The 20,255-nt window shown below is 51.0% G+C and overlaps 1 protein-coding gene across 3 annotated transcripts in view; it reads left to right on the forward strand.

The window, feature by feature from the left end:
* Window positions 1-20,255, forward strand: part of Nlrc5 (NLR family CARD domain containing 5) — an 80,441-nt gene that overhangs the window by 45,641 nt on the left and 14,545 nt on the right. For all 3 annotated transcript variants that reach the window (XM_013119508.3, XM_013119507.3, XM_021232167.2), the window contains 13 exons: window positions 464-508; window positions 1,201-1,290; window positions 2,426-2,509; window positions 6,475-6,558; window positions 9,914-10,003; window positions 10,153-10,215; window positions 11,533-11,616; window positions 13,458-13,541; window positions 14,260-14,349; window positions 14,602-14,667; window positions 15,724-15,807; window positions 15,887-15,970; window positions 19,734-19,820. In XM_013119508.3, the coding sequence (XP_012974962.1) occupies window positions 464-508; window positions 1,201-1,290; window positions 2,426-2,509; window positions 6,475-6,558; window positions 9,914-10,003; window positions 10,153-10,215; window positions 11,533-11,616; window positions 13,458-13,541; window positions 14,260-14,349; window positions 14,602-14,667; window positions 15,724-15,807; window positions 15,887-15,970; window positions 19,734-19,820 (1,035 nt within the window). The remainder of the gene's footprint in view (window positions 1-463; window positions 509-1,200; window positions 1,291-2,425; window positions 2,510-6,474; window positions 6,559-9,913; window positions 10,004-10,152; window positions 10,216-11,532; window positions 11,617-13,457; window positions 13,542-14,259; window positions 14,350-14,601; window positions 14,668-15,723; window positions 15,808-15,886; window positions 15,971-19,733; window positions 19,821-20,255) is intronic.

Here is a 20,255-nt window from a genome sequence, read left to right on the forward strand (position 1 = left end):
GCTGGTTGGTGGCCTTTGGGGCTCAGTGACTAGCCTGACTGTGGCATCTCCAGAACTGGTGACACTGGAAGGGAAGGCAGCAGCCACCTCACAGCCTGGATCCCTCCATGCAGAAACCTGTAGTTTTAGGGGCGCTCTGCTGTCCATCCTCCCCTGACCCTAAGGATAAAGATGTGGCGGCAGGTGGACAAAGCTGTGCGGCTTCTTGCAAGTCCTTAACATTATTGGGGCCTTAAAGTCCTTGTTTGGATAGAACGCCGAACCTGCGTCCTCTCCTGGCTCGCCACAAGGGGGCGCTGAAATAGCGTGCCACGAGCCCAGCGAGAGTCTTGGATAACCATAGCTGTTGTTGATCCATTGTTGCTATATCCCCTGGGTGGCAGGCCAACTCCAGGTCCCTAAGCCCTTCTGGGGAGCGGGCACTTCGCCTCTTCTCAACCAGCTGTCTCCTCTTCACTTTCAGCCTTGAGAGTGACCACATCCTCCTTCAAGGAGCTGGCACTGGCAGGTGAGGAGGGGAGACCTGGGCTTCCCTGCGGCTCTGATTCCCACTTCCTGTGGATGCCCCGTCTCCACCCTGACACACACACCCGTGCCCAGGAACGACACCCCAGGTCTGGTGTGGTCTCTGGAACAGCTGCTCTAATCTGTAAGCCCCTGAGAAGCCAGGTTAACTCTTTAAAATAAACCAATTTAGCACTTCACAAGTGCTCCCAGCTGCCCTCTAGTGGCAACATGCATCATGGCCTTGAACCCTGGGGCAGAGGCTGTCCTCAGAGCTGGGCCTAAGGAGGGGCCAGCTGGGCAGTGACCTCGCTGCAGCTAACGTGCCAGGCAATCTGAAGCCAGGCTAGCCCTAGAATAGATGCTCTTGGTTCCCCCAACTAAGATCCCTGTGGAGGTCCTCTGGGATCCGAGGGCAAAAGAATTGAGAAACAGGGAGGCAGGTGTACGGTCCTGTCAAGTTGGTGGTCAGGGAAGGCACTCCATTCTGTGTCCACTTACTTGGCTGGGGTTGACCTGGAGAGGTGTGCACTGCTCTAGCTTCCCTTTCATGAGTCTGTCTCCCCACCTAATCAACGAGGGGCCTGGCTGGGGCCAAATCTCCAGGATCCCCTCCAGTTCTGCCTGCAGATGTGGAAGTCCTGAGGGTGTCCGGGTCCCATGGGCGTGGCTCAAGCTGTGTCTTCTCCCTCCAAGGGATGCACCAGCTGGCAGATGTGAACCAGAATTCCCGGCTGGAGCCCCCTTACTGGCGTTCGGCCCTCACTACACCTCCAGGAGCTTCCGGTACTGTATCCCACTTTTGTTCAGGGGTTGGGGAATGGGCAGAGTTAGGGCATCAGGGATACAAATTAAGATAGAGGGAAGAGAGTTTGAAAGATGGAAAAAGAAAGAGGTATGCTACAGAGGCCAGCGCTGGGGGCTGCTGGACCCTTTGGGTCACCTCAGTGGGGTCAAGGCCTGTCATTCTCCTTAGAGAAGATGTCATATCTGCGAAACACTGGAAACCCAGCCATCCCTGCCCTGGCTTGCCATCTGCTTTTGAGCCTTTCATTTCTAGAAAGAGGTTTACCTCACGCCCCAGAAAAGTCTGCTCTGGTAACTCCCAACTGTGCCACAAGGGGCTACAAGACCCTTCTGAACTCTGACAGCTCTCCCCGAGGGATGCCTAAGGGCATCAATGGAGCTACTCCGAGAAAAGTTGTCATGCCCCAGGCAGGAGAGACACAGAGCCAGAGCCAGGATGAGGGCTTCTTTGGACCCGTTTGAAGTGTAGCTGGAGAGTATAGCAGGGGAGCTTGGGCAGGGCATTCATTTTTGCTTACAGATACTAGGGAGCCACCGAAGGTTTTAAGCAGTGGAGAGTCCCCATTGGATTGGCAGTGCTGAAAAATAAGACATGGACTGAAGGAATGACTCAGTAGTTAAGAGCACTAGTTATTGCTTGCAGAGGACCTGAGTTCAGTTCCCAGCGCCCCCATGGCAGCTCACAACCATCTATAATTTCAGTTCTAGGGTCACCCTCTCCCACGGGGCCCCCAGCATGCACTTGGTGCCTGTATACACATGCAGGCAAAACACATTTTAACAAATTAAAAAGATGAGATGCTTGGAGGGTGAAGAAGGATCGTGAGACCAAGCGGAAGCCGGAGGGTAGTGAGTGATCCAAGTCAGTGAGGATGGTGTCTGGGCTCAGGCAGAAAGGTTTGCACTGCACGCAGCAGTGTTAATGTCGATGTCATAATGGTGGACACAGGATAGGAGTGCTTGGGGGGGGAAGTATGTCCTGCAAGGGCATGGGAGAGGGGCTGCGTGCCTGCCGTTCTGGTGGGAGCATCTGTTGGGAGGAGGAGGAGGGTGTCCTAGGACAGAGGCTCTGGGTTCACTCTGATCCTCTTCCCTATCCCCTGTCCCTTCTCAGACTTCGGGGCTGTCAGCTGGAGCCCCTGAGCATTACCTGCCTCTGTGCCACTCTGGAGAAATGCCCAGGGCCTCTGGAAGTTCAGTAAGTGACAAGACACACCCCTGAGGGCACAGTGTGGGTGGTTGTGCAGAAACCTGGGAGAGGGCGGCTTGCAGGGGAGACTTGATGAATCTTTTCCTGGCCTTCCACCAGACCCATGGCCCCACTCTGGCAGTTGGGCAGGAGGTCAGTCTCTCTCATGAACCCTAGTCTCAAGTACAAGGACGCACGGGGTCCTGTCCCAGAGCCCCACACAGTCTCTCCCTCATCCTGCCTCCAGGGCCAAATCGTCACCTTTGAACCCCTTGTCCCTACACTACCCCATCCACTTCAGAACAACCAGATCTGTGACCAGAGTCTAATCCCGTAACCAGGAGCTACTCAATCACTGGAAGCTGACTCCAGGATTTAAGCCCCTGGGCCTTAGTTTCTGCTTCTGTAGAACAGACTGTGCACCCTTCCTTAGCAGTCAGTGTTATGATTCTTATATGAAAATAACCTTTAGAAGACGCTAGGCTGAAGCCCCCTCACTGAACAAGCCGGTTCCTCTCATTGAATCTTGGTGTCACTTGTCACAGCCCTGTCCCCTTCTTGCTCACTGTATGCTCCGTTTTTACTTTCCGATTGCACAGTTTTTATCCAAGATGCTTGGGACTGGCGGTGTTCGGGATTTGGGGATTTTCTTTAGATTTTGGAATGTTTGCATATGCAGAATGAGGGAATCAGGTCTAAGCACAAAATTCATTTGTTTCGTGTAAGCCCTAAGCCTATAACCTGAAAGTCATATTCAGTGTCTATAATGAGCTTGCACTTGGGGGCTGGGACCTGTCAAGACCGAAATTTTCCACTTGCAGTGTGATGTCAGTGCTCAAACTATTTCAGATTTTGGATTTCGGATTTTCGGATTAGTGCCACTCAAGCTAAGTCTGTAGTGTTAGACCCGGGGCAGCCTACAGTCGCTCCTGGCTCACACCTGCTTTCCCAGTTTGCAGCCGTCTTGTGTCCTGACTTCTGGCTCCACCTCAAATCCGTATCAGCCCTTTGGACAAGATAATCCATGCAGACCCCAGTGCGGGTTTCCTATGCACTCTCCATAGCAAACACACCCAGAAGGAGGGGTTTGCACACCCAGAAGGAGGGGTTTGCATTGTTTGACAAGATGGGATCTGGCCCTGCGAGATCTCCCTGCATCTAGTTAACTGTTTGTTGACAGTGACAGTGGCTTTCCCTAAGGGTCAAGTTGTGAGTCCAGCTCATTACAAACATCTCATCACTTTTGTTCACTTATCGTTTGGGGAGGGGAGGGAGTGTATGTGCGTGCCACAGCGTGTGTGTGGAGGAGCTGTCTCAGGAGTCAATTCAGGGACTGATTTTACGTCGTCAGGCTTGGTGGCAAGTGCCTTTGTCCTCTGAGCCATCTCACCAGCCTCGAGTCACTTTAAAAAGCTTACATGTGTGTGGCGTGCGTGTGTGGGTGTGCATGTGTACTATGTGGAAGTCCAAGGAACTCACAGCTCCCAGTTATCACCTTCCCCTGTGTAGACCCCAGGGAGCCATCTCACCTCTCAATGGCCCTCTGTTCATTTTCCAACAAACACCTTTAGAATCATTTCAAACTGTTCAGTAATTTCAAATGTATCAAAAAGAGCTGTGGAGGAGTGCAGAGAGCCAGCCTCTCTGGTTACATAGTGACGTTTGTCACAGTGAAGAAACCACCTGTGGCAGACAGCTGTTGGCTCAAGCTTTATGGATCTGAGAGAGATAGCAGCCTGCACCCAGATTGCAGTCAAGCATTGCTTCTCAGCCTCCCCTCTCCCTGGAAGCCTTGCAATCCTTTCTTTGTTTTCCATGTCCTCCCTGGAATACCAGGCAGCTGTTTTGTAAGCCATTTCCTGGTTGAGTTGACTGTTTTTCTCCAGGTTAAGCTGGTGTCTGGTCTTGGGGGCAGCATCCACCAGCCTAACTAACGCAAGGTGTCACTTTATGGCTGCTGCGGGCTGTCATGCTTACATTGAGTCACACTTCCCCACTGTGAGGTTACTTTGTCATTTAAACAGCTCTTTTATTCTAGAGACTTCTGGCATATATAAAAATAGAGAGAATAAAGAACCTTAGGCACTCCCCTCTTCCCCAGGGGTGATGGGCTCATAACCCACCCCCATTCACCGCAGCATGGTGGCACCTGCCTGCAGCTGTGATCCCAACACTCAAGACTGAGGCAGGAGTAGCAGGAGCATAAGGCCAGCCTGCACCACATAGCTGGCTCCAGATCAGTGGGATCACACAGTGGCACCCTGTCCCAAAACAAAACAACAAAAATTCACGTGCACACACATGCACGCATACATACACAAACGCGGGCATACGTGCTCAGTGATTTTGAGGTAGTTTCCAGACACTTTGTACTTTTATTTGTAAGTATTTTGGTATGAAAACTATAAATACTCCTTAATGTTTATTTAATTACTTGCTTAAGCTTTTAAGACCAAGTCTTACTGTGTAGCTGTGACTGGCCTGGAACCCACTTTATAGACCAGGATGGCCTTGAAATCACTCTCAAGTGCTGGGACTAAAAGTGTGTCCCACCATGCCCTGCACTCTTGTCTTTAATGTAGCCACAAAAATATTAACAGTAATGTCCTACAACCGTCAAATACATCATCCAGTGCTCAGTGGCCCCGCCTGGGGTGCTTTTGCAGAGTGCCTGCATTTCTATGCCTTTGTACCTTGGCCGTCTGCAGAAGGACGCTGCAGATCCATCTAGACTTGTATAGACAGGCTATACCAGGCCTCCCTGTGGTGTCACAGCAATGCTTACCAGACACGCCAGCTTTGCGTGCCTGTTAAGTGCCCACTGAATACCAGACTGTGGGTTACTCAGGGCTTGGATCTGCAGGCCCTGCCAATGCTTCGTAAGAAAGGCAGGCAGAGCTGAGGGTTCCGGGAATAAGTAGTGTCTCAGGGTCCCTCCCCAGCATCAATTGGCTGTCCTGGGACTCCCCTGGAGGTCAGGAAAGGTGGTCGGCTCCCCTACTGCAGGCCCACTTCCTTCTCTACCTGCTGGTGGACCAGTGATACGTTGGACTGGGTCATGTGTCCATTGCTTTAAAAATGTGTGTAGGCCCAGAGGTCATGGTACTGTGGACTGGGGGTGTGGGGAAGCCCCTCATGGGGAGATGCTATGCTAAGGGCTCCCTCAGTGAAGGCCCCATGCAGACACTGCCCTGGGTCCTGGCCGGGTGCGGCCAGAAAGAGCGAGTCTGAGCTTGAAAGCGAGCTCAGGTAGAATACTCAGCCTCAGACCACAGGCTGCTCCTGCCCTCCAGTCCTCACCCACATCATGCTGTCCTACCCTCCTTCCAACTGCCCCCTGAGTGCAGCAGGACTGAGGCCAGTGCTAAGGGAAAGGGAGAGAGGAGAAAGTGCCAGGGTGGGGAGAGGGGACAAAGGCAGGAGGGAGACACTGCTCAGGGGACAGCATGTGACCCCAGACCCTAGTGGAGGCAATGGCACTCTCCAGATAGTCAGGACACACAGTGGCCCAAGGGTTGGTGTTTGGACTGTCTCCAGTGTGTACTGATTCTGCCACATCCATACCTGCGATTCGGTGATTGATGGGTTTCAATGAGCCACAGAAACCCGCATCTCTCCAGTGGGATGGCAGCTCAGTAGTTCCTCCTGCTTCCCCGCTGCTGGGGTGGAGATGATGGGTGACTCTCCACTCACAGTTTGGTCAATCCACGGAGTTTGTGGAGAGTCTCCTAGACCAGGAGTCCCTTGGGATCCAAAATGCCCAGCAGCAGCTTGCTAAAGACACACAGAGTAAAACAATGCCACTTGCTCCATCCAGTGTTTCTGAGGTGCCTGTGTCCCCTGACCCAGTCTTGAGAGGGGATGCTGTCGGCGACACTCTTCATCTCATATCCTGAGGGCGCTGGCTGTAAGGCTACGCTGCCCACTTTCTAGAAGGTTCCACCACCTCATTCAGATCCTTTGCTGATTCACAGCCTGTCCTGCAAGACCCTGAGTGATGAGAGCCTGAAGACCCTGCTACAGCACCTGCCCCAGCTGCCCCAGCTCCGCCTGCTGCAGTAAGTCCAGGTTTCCAGGCCTTCTGCCAGCTGACCACGTCCCCCAGGCAATGTGTGACTGGGCTGTCCCTCTTATCCCCCTCCCCTCTCTCCCACCACTGCACCAACTCATCCCTCACATCCGAGACTCCAATCATCCAGAGTTACCCTCATTCTTTGTCCCCTGTGGTCGAGGTTTTGTGTTCCGACAGTGGGGCTCATACCCCAGCTCTCGCTCTGGCTCAGAGACTCAAATTGTCCATGTGCTCAGAAGCTCATGAAGGATGAGAGGGGTGTGGCCAAGAGCCAGCCATGCTTCTGCTGCCCATGGGCAGGTCACCTACACCTGCGAAGGGCCCGAGCAGATGCAGGCCATGTATATGTCACACGCCATGTTTCTAAAGGTCACCCTCTAACTCTGTCAAAGGGGAGGAATTTAAGCAGCATCCGTCAAAGTATTTTAAACTCTGTTTTCTAATTTCAGTGCAGACTGGTTAGAATTTAAAAAGGATTTACTTTAAATATGCTTCTAGCAGAGGGGGTTGGGGAGAAACATCCACAGCTGAGATGGAAAAAAAAAATACAACAGGAAATTGAACCATAGCATTAATAGCCACACCAGGAGCAGCTAGGCTGAGCTCTGGACATGTCCAAGGCTGCTTACATGGCCTCTGGACCCTGGCTTCTCTTCTGAGCCTATGGGTAGTGGGGAGGGGGTGTGCAGATGTAAGATGGTCACACAGGGCCAGTCACACAGCATCGGCCCTGATTCTGCATCTGTCTTTGGGCCCTAGCTTGGTCTTAATTTCATTTTACTCACCCTCAGTGCTGTTGACCAGGCACTGGGAGTGCTATGGACATGGGAAATTAAAGCAAATGACTAGGTCCTTGCCTTCTCGGTGTTTGCCTGGTAGTGCAGTGAACCAAGAAAGGAGCACAGTGGCATTGAATGATACAGCCAGGGGGCATCATGCCAAACGAAGCCCTTGGGAAAGCTGAGGCAAGAGGATCTCAAGTTCTTGGTTAGCCCGGCTACAGAGTGAAATCCTGCCTCACAGAGAAAGAGGGGGGAGAGGGAGGGAGGCGGGAGGGAAGGAGAGAGAGAGAGACAGAGAGACAGAGACTGAGACAGAGACAGAGAGACAGAGACAGGGACAGAGAGACAGAGAGAGAGACAGGGACAGAGAAACAGAGAGAGACAGAGACAGAGAGAGAGACAGAGAGACAGAGACAGAGAAACAGAGACAGAGACAGAGACAGAGAGACAGAGGCCTAAACCACAAGATCAATATGTGAATGTAACCAGTAACAAGATACAAGGTACTCTTCTCCCGGTGGTAAGTGGCTGGAGAGGTGATGGTAGCTGATGGTAGGTGTCTTAGTCAGGGTTTCTGTTGGTGAAGAGACACCATGACCATGGCAACTCATAAAGAAAACATTTGATTGCGGTGACTCACTTATAGTTTCGGGAGTTCAGTCCATTGCCACCATGATGGGGGGCATGGCAGCATGCAGGCAGTAATAACTGAGTCCTACATCTGTCAGGCAACAGGAAGTCAGCTGAGACACTGGACGGTATCCTGAGCATGGGAAAACTCAAACTAGGCCCCCATCATTAACACTTCCTCCAACAAAGCAATACCCACTCCAACAAAGCCACACCTCCTGACAGTGCCACTCCCTATGAGATTACGGGGACCAATTACATTGAAACTACCATAATAGACTTGAAAGAAAGAAAACAGGGGTCTGGCTTTGAGAGCTTGTGAAGGGCAGGGAACTACATTTCAGGAAGGGAACAGCATGTTTGCAGCCTGGAGGCACAACTAGCCTGATGGGTTGCAGGAACAGCCTTGATTGGCATGAGAGCAGAGACACTAGTTGGCAGGAAGAAGCTAGGAGATAATGGAGAGAGACATCAAGACCTGAGAGCCAGAGAGAGGGTTTGGGTTTTCACTCTCAGGAATGTGAAAGACAGAAGAGGAATTTGAATTTTCCAAAGCTAAGGCTGGCTGCTGAGTAGAGACTAGAAGAGCAGCACCAGGAAGGCAGGGAGCTGTGCCCCAGGCAAGACGCACCCACATCTAGTTCTCCAAGGCTGAAGTTTGCAGCTGGTGGTAACTCTGCCCTTGGGGTGTCACTAGGATATCTCTCTGTGCTGTCCCTCACTTCTTGCTGCTTGTGAGCTGTGCGGAAAGAACACAGGTGAGCAACCTAACTAGGGAGACCAGCCATATTAGGGAGTTCTGTATTTAATGGAGAGACTCCGCCTCAAAGAATACCGTGGGAGAGAGAGATCAAGGAAGATCCCTGATAGTAACCTTAGGATGCACACACACACACACACACACACACACACACACACGCTCACACACATGCACACGCATGAACATGCACACACGCGCGCGCGCGTGCACACACACACACGAAATGCTCACACACGTGTGCAAACACTGCACACAGAAAGGAAGAAGAGGCAAACTTAAGGGGCTGGAGATGGCTCCGTGGCTAAGAGAACTTTTTGCTCTTGCAAAGAACCAAGTCTGGCGGGCGGCACATGAGATGGCTAACAACCGCCTCTAATGCCAGCCCCAGAGGATCTGACACCTTCTGCATGCTTTGAGTACGCCTCCATACGCACAGGTGACAGACTCCCACACAGACACACGCACAGAGGCATACAAATATAAATAAACCTTTAAAAGAAAAGTTAAGCCATAGAAACTATCTTGCCTGCCAGGCAGGGTATCTGCTGGAGAGGAGAGAACACCACACTTAATCCCGTTTGTCCCAGAAGGAGCCTGAGACTCAGAGGCTTACTCGAGGTCACACAGCTGTCAGAGAACTGGAACTCACACCCTGCAGCCTGCTCCCACCCCCGCCCTTCCCCCACACCCTCGAGTCCCTGTTGTCTTCTGTGTTACCTTGTGTTGTAATTTTTTTTTCTTAAAAGCAGCTCGAGAAAGACGCTATGTGACAGTTCAAGCAGTGGGATTTTTATTAAGGGAAAGGGATTGTGAAAAGGGTAGGGGGGAGACCGGCCTCGGGGACAGGAGCAGTGAGAGGGAGGGAGGGAGAGGGGGGGGGGAGAGAAAAAGAAAGGAACAGACAGAGAGAGGGAGAGAACGAAAGAGAGAAGGATGGGAGGTGGGCGGGGCCCTTTTAAAAGGGAACACAGTGAACAGGGGCAGGCGGTGCGCTCAGTGGCTGCAGCTGAGGGCATTTCCCGTCAGATCTCCGAGAGCAGGCCAGCACAGATGCCTAAATACTAGCACCTTGCTGAGCCAGCAGCCAAGACACACTCTTCTCCCTACCCCTCCAGCATAGCTGTTTCTTGACCAGTGACCCTGCTTGTCCCTGCCCCTTTCCCTCTCAGGCTGAGCCACACGGTCCTGTCTTCAAGAAGCCCCTTTCTGCTGGCCGATGTCTTCAACCTGTGCCCAGGGGTTCAGAAGGTCAATCTCAGGTAGGCATCATGCTGGGAGCCCTGGGGCTAGTCTTGGAAGGTAGAGCCTGATGTTTGGAGGGTGTGAATGATCAGAAGTACCCAAGCTGAAGTCTGGGGGCACCCTGAGGCAACGGCCAAGGGTGACTGAGTGTTTACTGTCACTACAGGTCCCTATGCCATGCTGTCCTGCACTTTGGCTCCAAGGAGGAGCAAGAGGGTGTGTGCTTTGGGTAAGTCCCTTGAACCATCCTGGACATCCATTGGGGCTTGGGGACAAGCAGACCTAAGTCACAGGGCCAGTGGGGAGTACAGAATGCCTGCTGCCAAATGTGAGCTAGTTCATCCAACGGGGAGAATCAAAGGCCCAAACAGGGCTGAGCTGGGCCCAGAGGCTAACAGAGAATGTGTCCAAACTGGCTAGATCTCCACAAAGGGCTTTATAACCTGCCCACCAATCCTGCCATCCAACCCAATGGCACCAGGGCCTGGAGCTTCTTGCCCTTTGGCTGTTGGTTTCCTTGAATACAGTAGGGAGCTATGGAGCAGCAGAACATTGGCAAAGCTGCCCCAGGCACAGACAGACATGAGGGACCGTGCCCTGCCAGCCCTGATGGTACTGGAGGGCAGGAGGACAGTCTTGAACGCAGAGGCAGCTGAACGCCACTGTGAGACCTTGGCTCTGTCTGTTTGGCTGTCCCCTTCTTTGCTGTGAAATGACAGTCAGTGACTAGCTAGCACTCGCTGGGCACTGAAGTGTGGTCATGAAGTGGAGGAAGAGTGCAGGTTCTGAGCTCTGACTGATGACTGCTTCAAACCCAGAGGCAGATACAGTCTCTCTGCAAAGGGTTAGATAGGAAATAATGAGGCCACGTGTGGCGGCACAGGCCTGCAATCCTAGCACTGGGGAGATCATGAGTTTAAGCCCCCCTTCCCCCACTAGGCTACATAGAAAATCCATCTCATAAAAGAGAGGTTTTAAACATTGAGAGTAATAATGATTTTTTTAAATTAGCTAGCAATTTTATCAACTCTCTAACTTAAGGGTTTGTTGTTTGTTTGTTTTCAAAGATTGCTGGCCGTGGCCCTTTCACGTAACCGACTTTGCGATTTCACTGTAGGCCTTTTAAAACAGACAGGCTGACTGTCAACATCCCAGCCTTCGCAAAATAAACAGATGCCACCTTATTCTCCCTCCTCGGCCTGAGTTTTCTGATTGGAGGGAGAGAATCCAGTTACTAAAATGATCTGGAGGACTTGAACTTGAGTTGGGGTCTGGAGTTTCTGATCTGTAGGTTTAGTGGGATTCTCATCCTGAGTTCCCAAATGGTTCTGGTGAGACTGGTAGGGACCACACTGAGAAGCACCCCTTCCTGGAGGAGTGTGTAGACACCAGAGGGGCCTGCAGGGAGCTGTGGGTGCCTGGTGTTTTCAAAGGCTTTTGTAAGGACACCTGGAGCTCAGAGGCCAAATGCAGGACAAAGCTGATCTGGAAGTGGCCCAGTATCTGAATGTTTAATCTCTTGCTTGTCCCCAACCGGACCACGCAGGTTTCCAGGATGCAGCCTCAGCGGGGAGCATATGGAACCACTGTGCGGTGTGCTGAGCGGGTGCAAAGCCCTCAGCCAGCTTGAGTAAGTTGGGAGGAGGGCGGAGAGGGGCACACCCGGGGTGAGGCTGGGCAGGTGCGAGAACGGGAGCGTCCTTAAGAGCAGGCACCCTCGTGTGCCCCACTGCCCATCTCAGGACCAGCTGTCAGGGGTGTGTGGGGCTCTGGGTTTCCTCTCTGAGTCTCCCCAGTCTGCGCTTTCTCTTCTCCCCTGCTCCCACGTGGTCAGGTGTCACCGTGTGACAAAATGCCTAACTGAAGTGACTTAAGGAAGGGATTCAGGGTTGTTTTGCCTTGTGGGCTGTGTGGTTGATTGGCTCGGGTTTTCAGGCAGAGCCTAATGTAGCCCAGATTGGCCTCAGGCTTGCTATGTAGCCAAGGATGACGGTGAGCTTTGGCTCTACCTGCCACCACCTCCAGGATGCTAGGATTACAGGTGGGCACTGTCCCACCTAGCCACTCACCTGGTTAGGGTGAGCGGCATTCCGCCATGATGGAGAGGGCACAGTGGTGTAGCATGAGCACAAGGCAGCTGCCCTCCTCAGTTAAGCCTCTCTGGAAATGCCATCACAGGTGTGCCCAGGGGTGTGGCTCCTGGGTGATTCCAAATCCAGTCAGGTTGGCAATGAAGATTAACCACCCATCCTGTAACTTGGGCAACTCTTCGGTGAAGGTGCCAGGAGCCTCACCCTATGTGCTGGCTCAGTACAGCCGGGCTTGCAGGTTGGAGGGCAGGGTGGCTAATGAGAGGAGCATTGTTTTGTCTGGCAGATGGTAAAAAGGACCAAATGGCTAGGCTGAAGAAGAACCTGGAGCCAGCCAGGGTGGGGACTTGTGAAGTGATGTGTGACTTGTGTTGAATGCTTATCTTTAGAGACAGGGTTTCTCTATATTGTTTTTTCTTTTGGAGGCTGTCCTGGAGCTCTCTCTGTAGACCAGGTTGGCCTCGAACTCACAGAGATCCACCTGCCTCTGCCTCCCGAGTGCTGGGATTAAAGGTGTGCACCACCACCACCCGGTTTACAAAGCAATTTTTAAAAAGAAATTCTCCAGAAAATTCCAGATAAACGAGTGTCAGGGATATAGGACTGGAATGATGGTTCAGAGCACTGGCTGCTCTTGCTGAGACCCCAGACTGTTACCAGAACCCACATAGTAGCTGTCAATGGGCTGGAACCCCAGTTTCAGGGCATCTGACCCCTCTATAGACACCAGGCACACATGCAGTAGGCATACATACATGTAAGCAAACACCCATACACATAAAACAAAATAAATTATCTCTTTTAAGTGTCAGAAATGTAGATGGGAAATCAGATGCTCAGGACACCATGGTTACGTTTCTGAAGCTGTGGCTGAGACCAGAGATGCTATCAGGAGAGGGAGTAGGGATGGTATTCAGGTAGTTTCTGATGATTTCTGATGTCAGATTCCTAAATTACAGGAGGAAACCGGTTAGGTAATTGCACCCTCCAAACATTTGTCCCTTCCCTGGTTCACTCTTGTTGGGAAATTGTGAATTCTAGCTGCCACGGGCAGGGGAAAACTCATTAGTTTTTTTTTTTCTAACTCCTAAAAGCCTGCTAGAGGAACTTGAGCCCTGTGAGTGCCACAGATAGTGGGTGATGAGAATACAGTAAACACAGGATTACTGTGGTGCCCATAAGGGGAGCAGCGGGGACTGTGATGCTCGCAGTGGGGTGATGGGTGTGGTAGCTCAGAACAGCACTGGTGCTTCTGGTGGTGGAGTTTTTGGTGCCATGGTGATGACAAGCAGAAGTGGCATCCAATTAGTAGCCATGGGGACCATGACGAGAAGGCAGAGCTGGAGTTGGGATCACTAACACTGTTCCTTCCTCCTTGCAGCCTCACAAACAACTTGCTGGATGACAATGGACTCAGGTGCCTTCTGGAATGCCTGCCACGGCTGCCCATCTGTGGGTGGCTTGAGTAAGTGAGACAGCCAGGGAGATCCCCCACTTCTACATGAGCACAAATGGGCCTCTCTAGAGAACATCTCGAGGGATCTCGAGAACAGGGGCCAGTGATGGGGAGGGGTGGCTCTTACCTGGACCTGTCTCTCACAGCCTCCTCTCTCTTCCCCACCAAGGGCAGATTCTGTGTCAGACACTCAAGATAAGTTAGAGCTTGTGGTAGAGTAGACCTTTCCCTCCGTCATGCACCCGGCACCAAGCTACCCCTACCAAGTGATGTGGGGCCGTAGCAACCAGCTCCTGGCTGACCCCACTCCTGAAACCCCATCTGTGAGACACAAGTTTGGAAAAGGACCCGCAGCAAGGGATAGTGAAGTCATCCACTCTCACTTCATCTCCTCATACAGCCTGTTGCTAGGCAACTGAACTGGGTACTCTGGGAGTCCCTGGCCCTGCTAGGGATGGAGTTGCCTGATCAGGCTCCTCAATGTCCCATACCACAGGAACTGCAGGCTCAGTAGGGGCAGCTCTCAGGGACTTGGAGCCAGGTGCCTTTCCTGTGTAGGGTAGTAGGGTAGTGTCCCTTCTAGGTCTCTCTCTCTCTCTCTCTCTCTCTCTCTCTCTCTCTCTCTCTCTCTCTCTCTCTCTCTGTCATATGGAGAATGGATGCTTGGACATTGAAATGGGAGGGCAGGAAGGGTGCAGGACCCTGCTGAATTTCGCTTCTCTCCTAGCCTCAGTCACAACAGAATCTCTCAGGAAGGGGTCCTGTGCCTGCTGGAGGCCCTGCCTTCCTGCCCTCGTGTCTGTGAGATCTCTGTGAGGTAAACTGCTAACTGCTGACTAATGGTGGGGTACAAGACCACCACGTTGCAGCTTTATGTTTGTGGTTTTGAGTCTGTCCCCAGTGGGATGCCACCAGGGTGGAGAAGCCAGGTACACAGAACCTAGTCCTTGTAGAATGTGTGGCTAAGACCTGCCCTGCTCCCTGGGGCCTCAGCCTTCTCTTCTGCACCCACTCGGTGCCCGGGGTGCCCAGAATGCTGGCTCATGCCTCCTGCTCTCTTTTCTCACAGTCTGGACTCTGAGCAGAACTTCCGGATACGCTTGTCCAAGGAGGAAGAAGCGGGGACAAAACTGAGGTAATCCTAGGTGGGGTGTTGAGCAGAAAAAAAGGCAGGGATTCTGGTCTGTGAGGAACCGCGGCTTCCTGGATGGGTTCTCCTCTAAGATGGCCCGCTTCTGACTTACAGCCCAGGTTTGGTCTCCTGATGAGCACCAATGTCCCCATTCCATCCGCTACATTGCATAAACTACATTATACCATATTATTCAATACACAAAATACACACATGTACAGATACACAACATGACATACCTACACTACTATCCCACATATCACACATAGACTATACACGCAAGATATACACTACATACATACACACACGCTCACACATACACACATGCACACATGCACACACGCACACACGCACACGCGCGCGCGCACACACACACACACACACACACACACACACACACACACACACACAGGATGCTCTGCATCCCCCAGCACCCGTTGCCTGATGAGGCCTTCCTGCACTGCTCACAATGGCCGTGAGTCAGGCATTCTCTTCTCCTGCTGCTTCTTAGATAAAGTTTTCCTAACCTTTAAGGCCAGCTTATGTAGCATCCTCTCCTAGAGGCCCATGGAGCACCAGTGGCCCTGATATCAGAGTGAACCTTTTTGGGGGATCCTGCAGCCCCCTTTCAGAGACAATAGACCTAGCTTATTTGTAGGCAGTAGGGAGCAGGGTCACAGCCAATGTCTAGGCTCACCCTCTACACAGGGAGCCTGAACTACCCCATTAGTCACAGAGTCAGGCTGACCCTGCCAAAGCCAGCTTTCCCTCCCCAGAAATAACCCAGCAGCTGTGTGTGTGTGGGGGGGTTAGTCCGTGGTTGCCTACCATGTACCGTGAGGTCTAAATGAGATGTGTAGCAGGCGGGCGCCCTGTGCCTGGAGGCTGGCACTGTGCCCGTGCGTCATGCTCCACAAGTGACTAACTCCCAGCTCCTAGGGCAGTGCCCCCAGCACCTGTTGTCTGTGTAGGCTCCGGCCTAGGCCTGTGTCCTCTGGGGATCCCAGGAGAGAGGCCAGCTGTGCAAGCCTCAGGTTCAGCCCTGCCTTCTCCCCTCAGGATGTGTGAGTGCAGCTTCGGCCCAGAACATGTATCCAGAATGGCTTCCAGCCTGAGCCAGGCCCGACAGCTGACCGAGCTCACGTGAGTGACAGGCCCAGCCCACTGACATGTGGGGCACCCTGCCGGCCTGAGCCTACCAATAACTGATCTCTGTCCCCAGGCTGACCAGGTGCCACTTGGACCTGCCACAGCTGACGAACCTCCTGAATCTGGTGACTCGGCCAGCAGGGTTGCTGGGCCTCAGGTACCCTCCTTCACTGGGAGGGGAGTGGGGAAGCTGAGGAAGGTGGGGGTCACTACAGTCATAGCCTGGCCACTCCCTGCCTCAGAGCCATGCCAGGAACACAGAGAAACTGTCCCTGAGGACAGGGAGGCTGTGCTTTGGGGTTTAAAAAGATAAATGATGCTTTGCATATAGCTCAGTTGGTAGAGCATTTCTGGCATATATGAAGCCCCGGGTTTCATCTCAAACACCACAAAGGAAATAATAATTAAAATCAGTTATAAATAATTAAAGAAAGCTCTGAAGGATATATGTATATATGCATATATACAAACTACATATATATATAAATATATAATTTATTTCATTGTAAAAAAAAAAGCTCTGAAGGATACCTAATGGAACATAAAATATGCCTGTATGTCCACTGTAATGTGAAAGCATTCAGAAAAAGAATGCATTTTAAAAAAGGAGAGAGTCATCTTTGAAAACCCACATTCCATTTCCCGTGTTTGGTAATTGCTCAGTTTCTTCCATATTTACTTCGAGTTAAATGTGTTTTAAAGTAAAACACAGACCTCATAAAAATGCCTCTTCTAAACATCTCGCTGTGAGTCTCTTTAAAAATCGGGGGCTGGAGGTGTCTCAGTCAGTGAAATGCTTGCCTTGCCACACAAAGTCAGCCCCAGAACTAAAACCCCATGAAATGAAAGAGGGTGTAACCCCAACAGTGAGGAGACAGAGATGGGAGGACCCTTGGGGCTCCTTGGCCAGCCCGCCTGGCCTACTTGGCGAGCTTTAGGCCAATGAGACCCTGTCTCTAAGAACAAGATGGATGTCCTGAGGAACAGTGTCTGAGGTTGTCCTCTGGCCTCCAAATGCAGGAGTGCACATGCACTCACCCACATGCAAACGGGCACACCCTGGAACCCGAACCCATGCACGCATGGTTACTTTTCCTGTTGTGATAAAACATGACCACAGGCAACTTTGAAGAAAGAATTTATTTTGCCTACGGTTCCTAAGAGTCCATCATGAGCTGAGTGGTGGTGGCGCACACTTTTATTCCCAGCACTCGGAAGGCAGAGGCAGGTGGGTCTCTGTGAGTCCAAGGCCAGTCTGATCTACAGAGTGAGTTCCAGGACAGCCAAGGCTGTTATGCAAAGAAACCCTGTCTCTAAAAACTAAGGCAAAACAAAAAACAGAGTCCATCATGGCGGGGCTGCCAGCTGCAGATGCAGTAGCTCCAGGAGGCTAAGACAGCACAAAGCAGAGGACGAGAAGGTGAAGTGGGGTGAGGCTGTGGCCTCCCAAAGCCCACCTCCAATGGCGCCCTCTAACAAGGCCACACCTCCTAAACCTTCCTAAACAGTGACTACTGGAGACTAAGTGCTCAAACGCCTGAGGGGATGGGGGGGACACTTCTCATTTAAGTCAACACAACAGAGGAACATAAACACACGTGCACAAATAAATAAAGATTCTAGTTCACCCAGGACCCCTAAGGACTCTACTGGCAACCCTTAGGGCCATGCATTATCTGATTCAATATGGAATTCTCACCTGGTCCTTACATGTGAGGCCCAAGTCCACACAGGCTCCTGGGCACTCCTGGTCCATGGCTCTGGGCTGTGCTTGTGCGCTGGGGTTAACCACTACCTTTCCTAGAGTGGTAACTCTGTCAGAAGACTCCATGAGGTGAGCAAACAAACTCACCCCAAAACTTGGCTTCATGGGCAGCGCTGCACATCACTGACTGTAGCCCCAAGAAAGGCACGTGAGAGCTGCTTACTTTCTTTTTTAAGACGTAAGAAATCACATTTCTTAAAATTATAGTAAAACCAGTGTGAGTGCTGTCATGAGCCTGCAATTCCCAGATCGGGAGATCAAGGACAGCCTTGACTGCCTAGAATGTTTGAAGCCAGCCTGGTCTACATGAGACCCTGTCGAGGGAGGGAGGGAGGGGAGGGAGGGAGAGAGGTTTAAGTAAAAAATAAAAACATGAAATAACAAAAAAGTAAAAAAGAAATTAGCCACCCTAACACAGTTAAGTGTACAGCTCGGCAATACTAAAGACTTTCAGCCTGATGAGCAACCAGTCTCCATCCTGCAAAACCGAAGCCTTATCTCCAAAGAACAGTTCCTAGTGTCCCACTTACCCCAGCCTCTGGCAGGAACAGTCTGTGAACCGGACTCCTGCAGTCACTTCCTATGGGTAGAATCCTGCTGTGTTTACCCTTTGGTGGCTGACTGTTTCACGGGCCTTGTTTTCAAGGTTCCCTGTGTTGCTGCAGGTGCGGGCCTTCCTTTTTAGGCTGATTAGTAGCCAGCATCTGGGTCCATCACAGTTTACTCCTTCACCTGCTGATGGACGCTCGGGCCGCTTCTGCCTTTCAACCAAGTGCTGTGAATGTGGGTGTGCAAATGTGACTGTGTCCCCGCTTTCAGTCCTTTCCTAGATCACCCAAATAATGCTTTAAAGTGAAGCTTTCCAAGCCCAAAAGTAACATTTTACATATTGGTGGAAAATCCAGGCTAGCCTAAAGGAAAACAATGCTTAAAAAAGTAATGCAACTAGTACTGGAGAGATGTCTCAGCGGTTAAAGGCTAGGCTCACAACCAAAAATATAATGGAACTAAACTATAAAGCAGGAATTTTTTTAAAAAAATAAACTCTTTTTCCATACTACTAAATTTATTTGTGCATTTTGCACAAAGCTTAGAAAATGAGCTGGGCAGTGGTGGTGTACACCTTTAATCCCAGCACTCAGGAGGCAGAGGCAGGCAGATCTCTGAGCTCAAAGCCAGCCAGGTCTACAAAATGAGTTCCAGGACAGTCAGGGCTACACTAAGAAACCCTGTTCTAAAAAAACTAACAAACAAAAATCAAAGTTTATAAAATGTAGAAAACCAAAATCAAGGGCTGGGAAGGTGGCTCAGTGGTTAAGAGCACTGGCTGCTCTTCCAGAAGACCTGGGTTCAATTCCCAGAACCCACATGGCAGCTCAAAACCATCTGTAACTTCAGTTCCCGGGAATCAAATGCCCTCACACAGACATTCATGTAAGCAAACATCAATGCACATAAAATAAAAAACAAGTCATTAAAAAAGAAAACTAAAATCAAAATAAAATCGCTCATGAAAATTCTTCCATCTAACCAGTGCCGAGGATAGTCCATACATTTTCCTTGTGTCTAACTCCACCTCATTTTCCTTCTTTTAAATACGGAATTGGAGTTATAGTTTACGTATGTTTTGGTTTCATTGCCTTTACCACATAACAACGTGTGTTAAATTTGAAAAATATCCAAAAACTCTCATTGGGCTGGGGAGATGGCTTGGAAACTAGAGAGTCTGCATTCAGATCTCCAGATCTGTATAAAACTGGTCGTGGAGTGCATCTGTAATTGCTGCAATCCCTTCCTAAGGAGGACAGGAGCTAGAGATGTTAGCATCCCCAGATAACCTTTAACTCCTGATCCTCCTGCCTCCACCACCTGAGTGGTGAGATTATAGGTATACACCACCACACCTGGTCTTTTGTGGTGCTGGGGATGGAACCCAAGGTCTCATACATTGGAAGCAGATACTGTACCAACTGAGTATATCCTCAGTCCTGTCAGTCCTGATTTTATAATTTAAAAATCACCTGCGTGTGTGCGAGCACACACACATACACACAATCTTCGAGGCTCCTTGTGACACTAGCCTTCCCCCAGGTATTGCTCAGGTATAGGTTGATGCTCAGCCCAGGGGTCCTTGCCTGTGTCCCTTCCGTGACAGGTTAGAAGAGCCCTGGGTGGGTCACATCAGCTTACTGACTGTGATGGACGTCTGTGCCCAGGCCTCAGGATGTCTCACTGAGTTAAGGTGAGTCCAGAGAGGAACCTTTGGGAATTCACCTTTCTATGACCACTGCAACCTTTCCTTACCCTCAGTCCTCTAGAAACTGGTGTCTTGTCCTGTAGGTTAACAGCTTTGTCACTGGCAGAGACTCCTGGACATTCCTAAAGAGCTATATGCATTTGTTTAGTATACAACATTTGTTTAGATTACATATTTATGTAATCTCATGCAGTAAGCAGGTCACAAAGTCAGAGGAAGGAAACTCAAGGATCAAGGTCCAGGCAGGCAAGCCTGGGGGTCCATGCTGCTACCCAGAAGTGGCCTGGGGTGCAGTAACACGTCCTATAGATACCAATGATGGGAATGGAAGAAAACTATGGGGACGGTTGGGAGCAAGGCTTTGGTTGGGTCACGTGTGGTAACAGATTTCACCATCGTGCTGTCTGTTCTTGGCATCAT

This window comes from Mesocricetus auratus, unplaced genomic scaffold, assembly GCF_017639785.1.
Source record: "Mesocricetus auratus isolate SY011 unplaced genomic scaffold, BCM_Maur_2.0 Super-Scaffold_100714, whole genome shotgun sequence".
Lineage (NCBI taxonomy): Eukaryota > Metazoa > Chordata > Mammalia > Rodentia > Cricetidae > Mesocricetus > Mesocricetus auratus.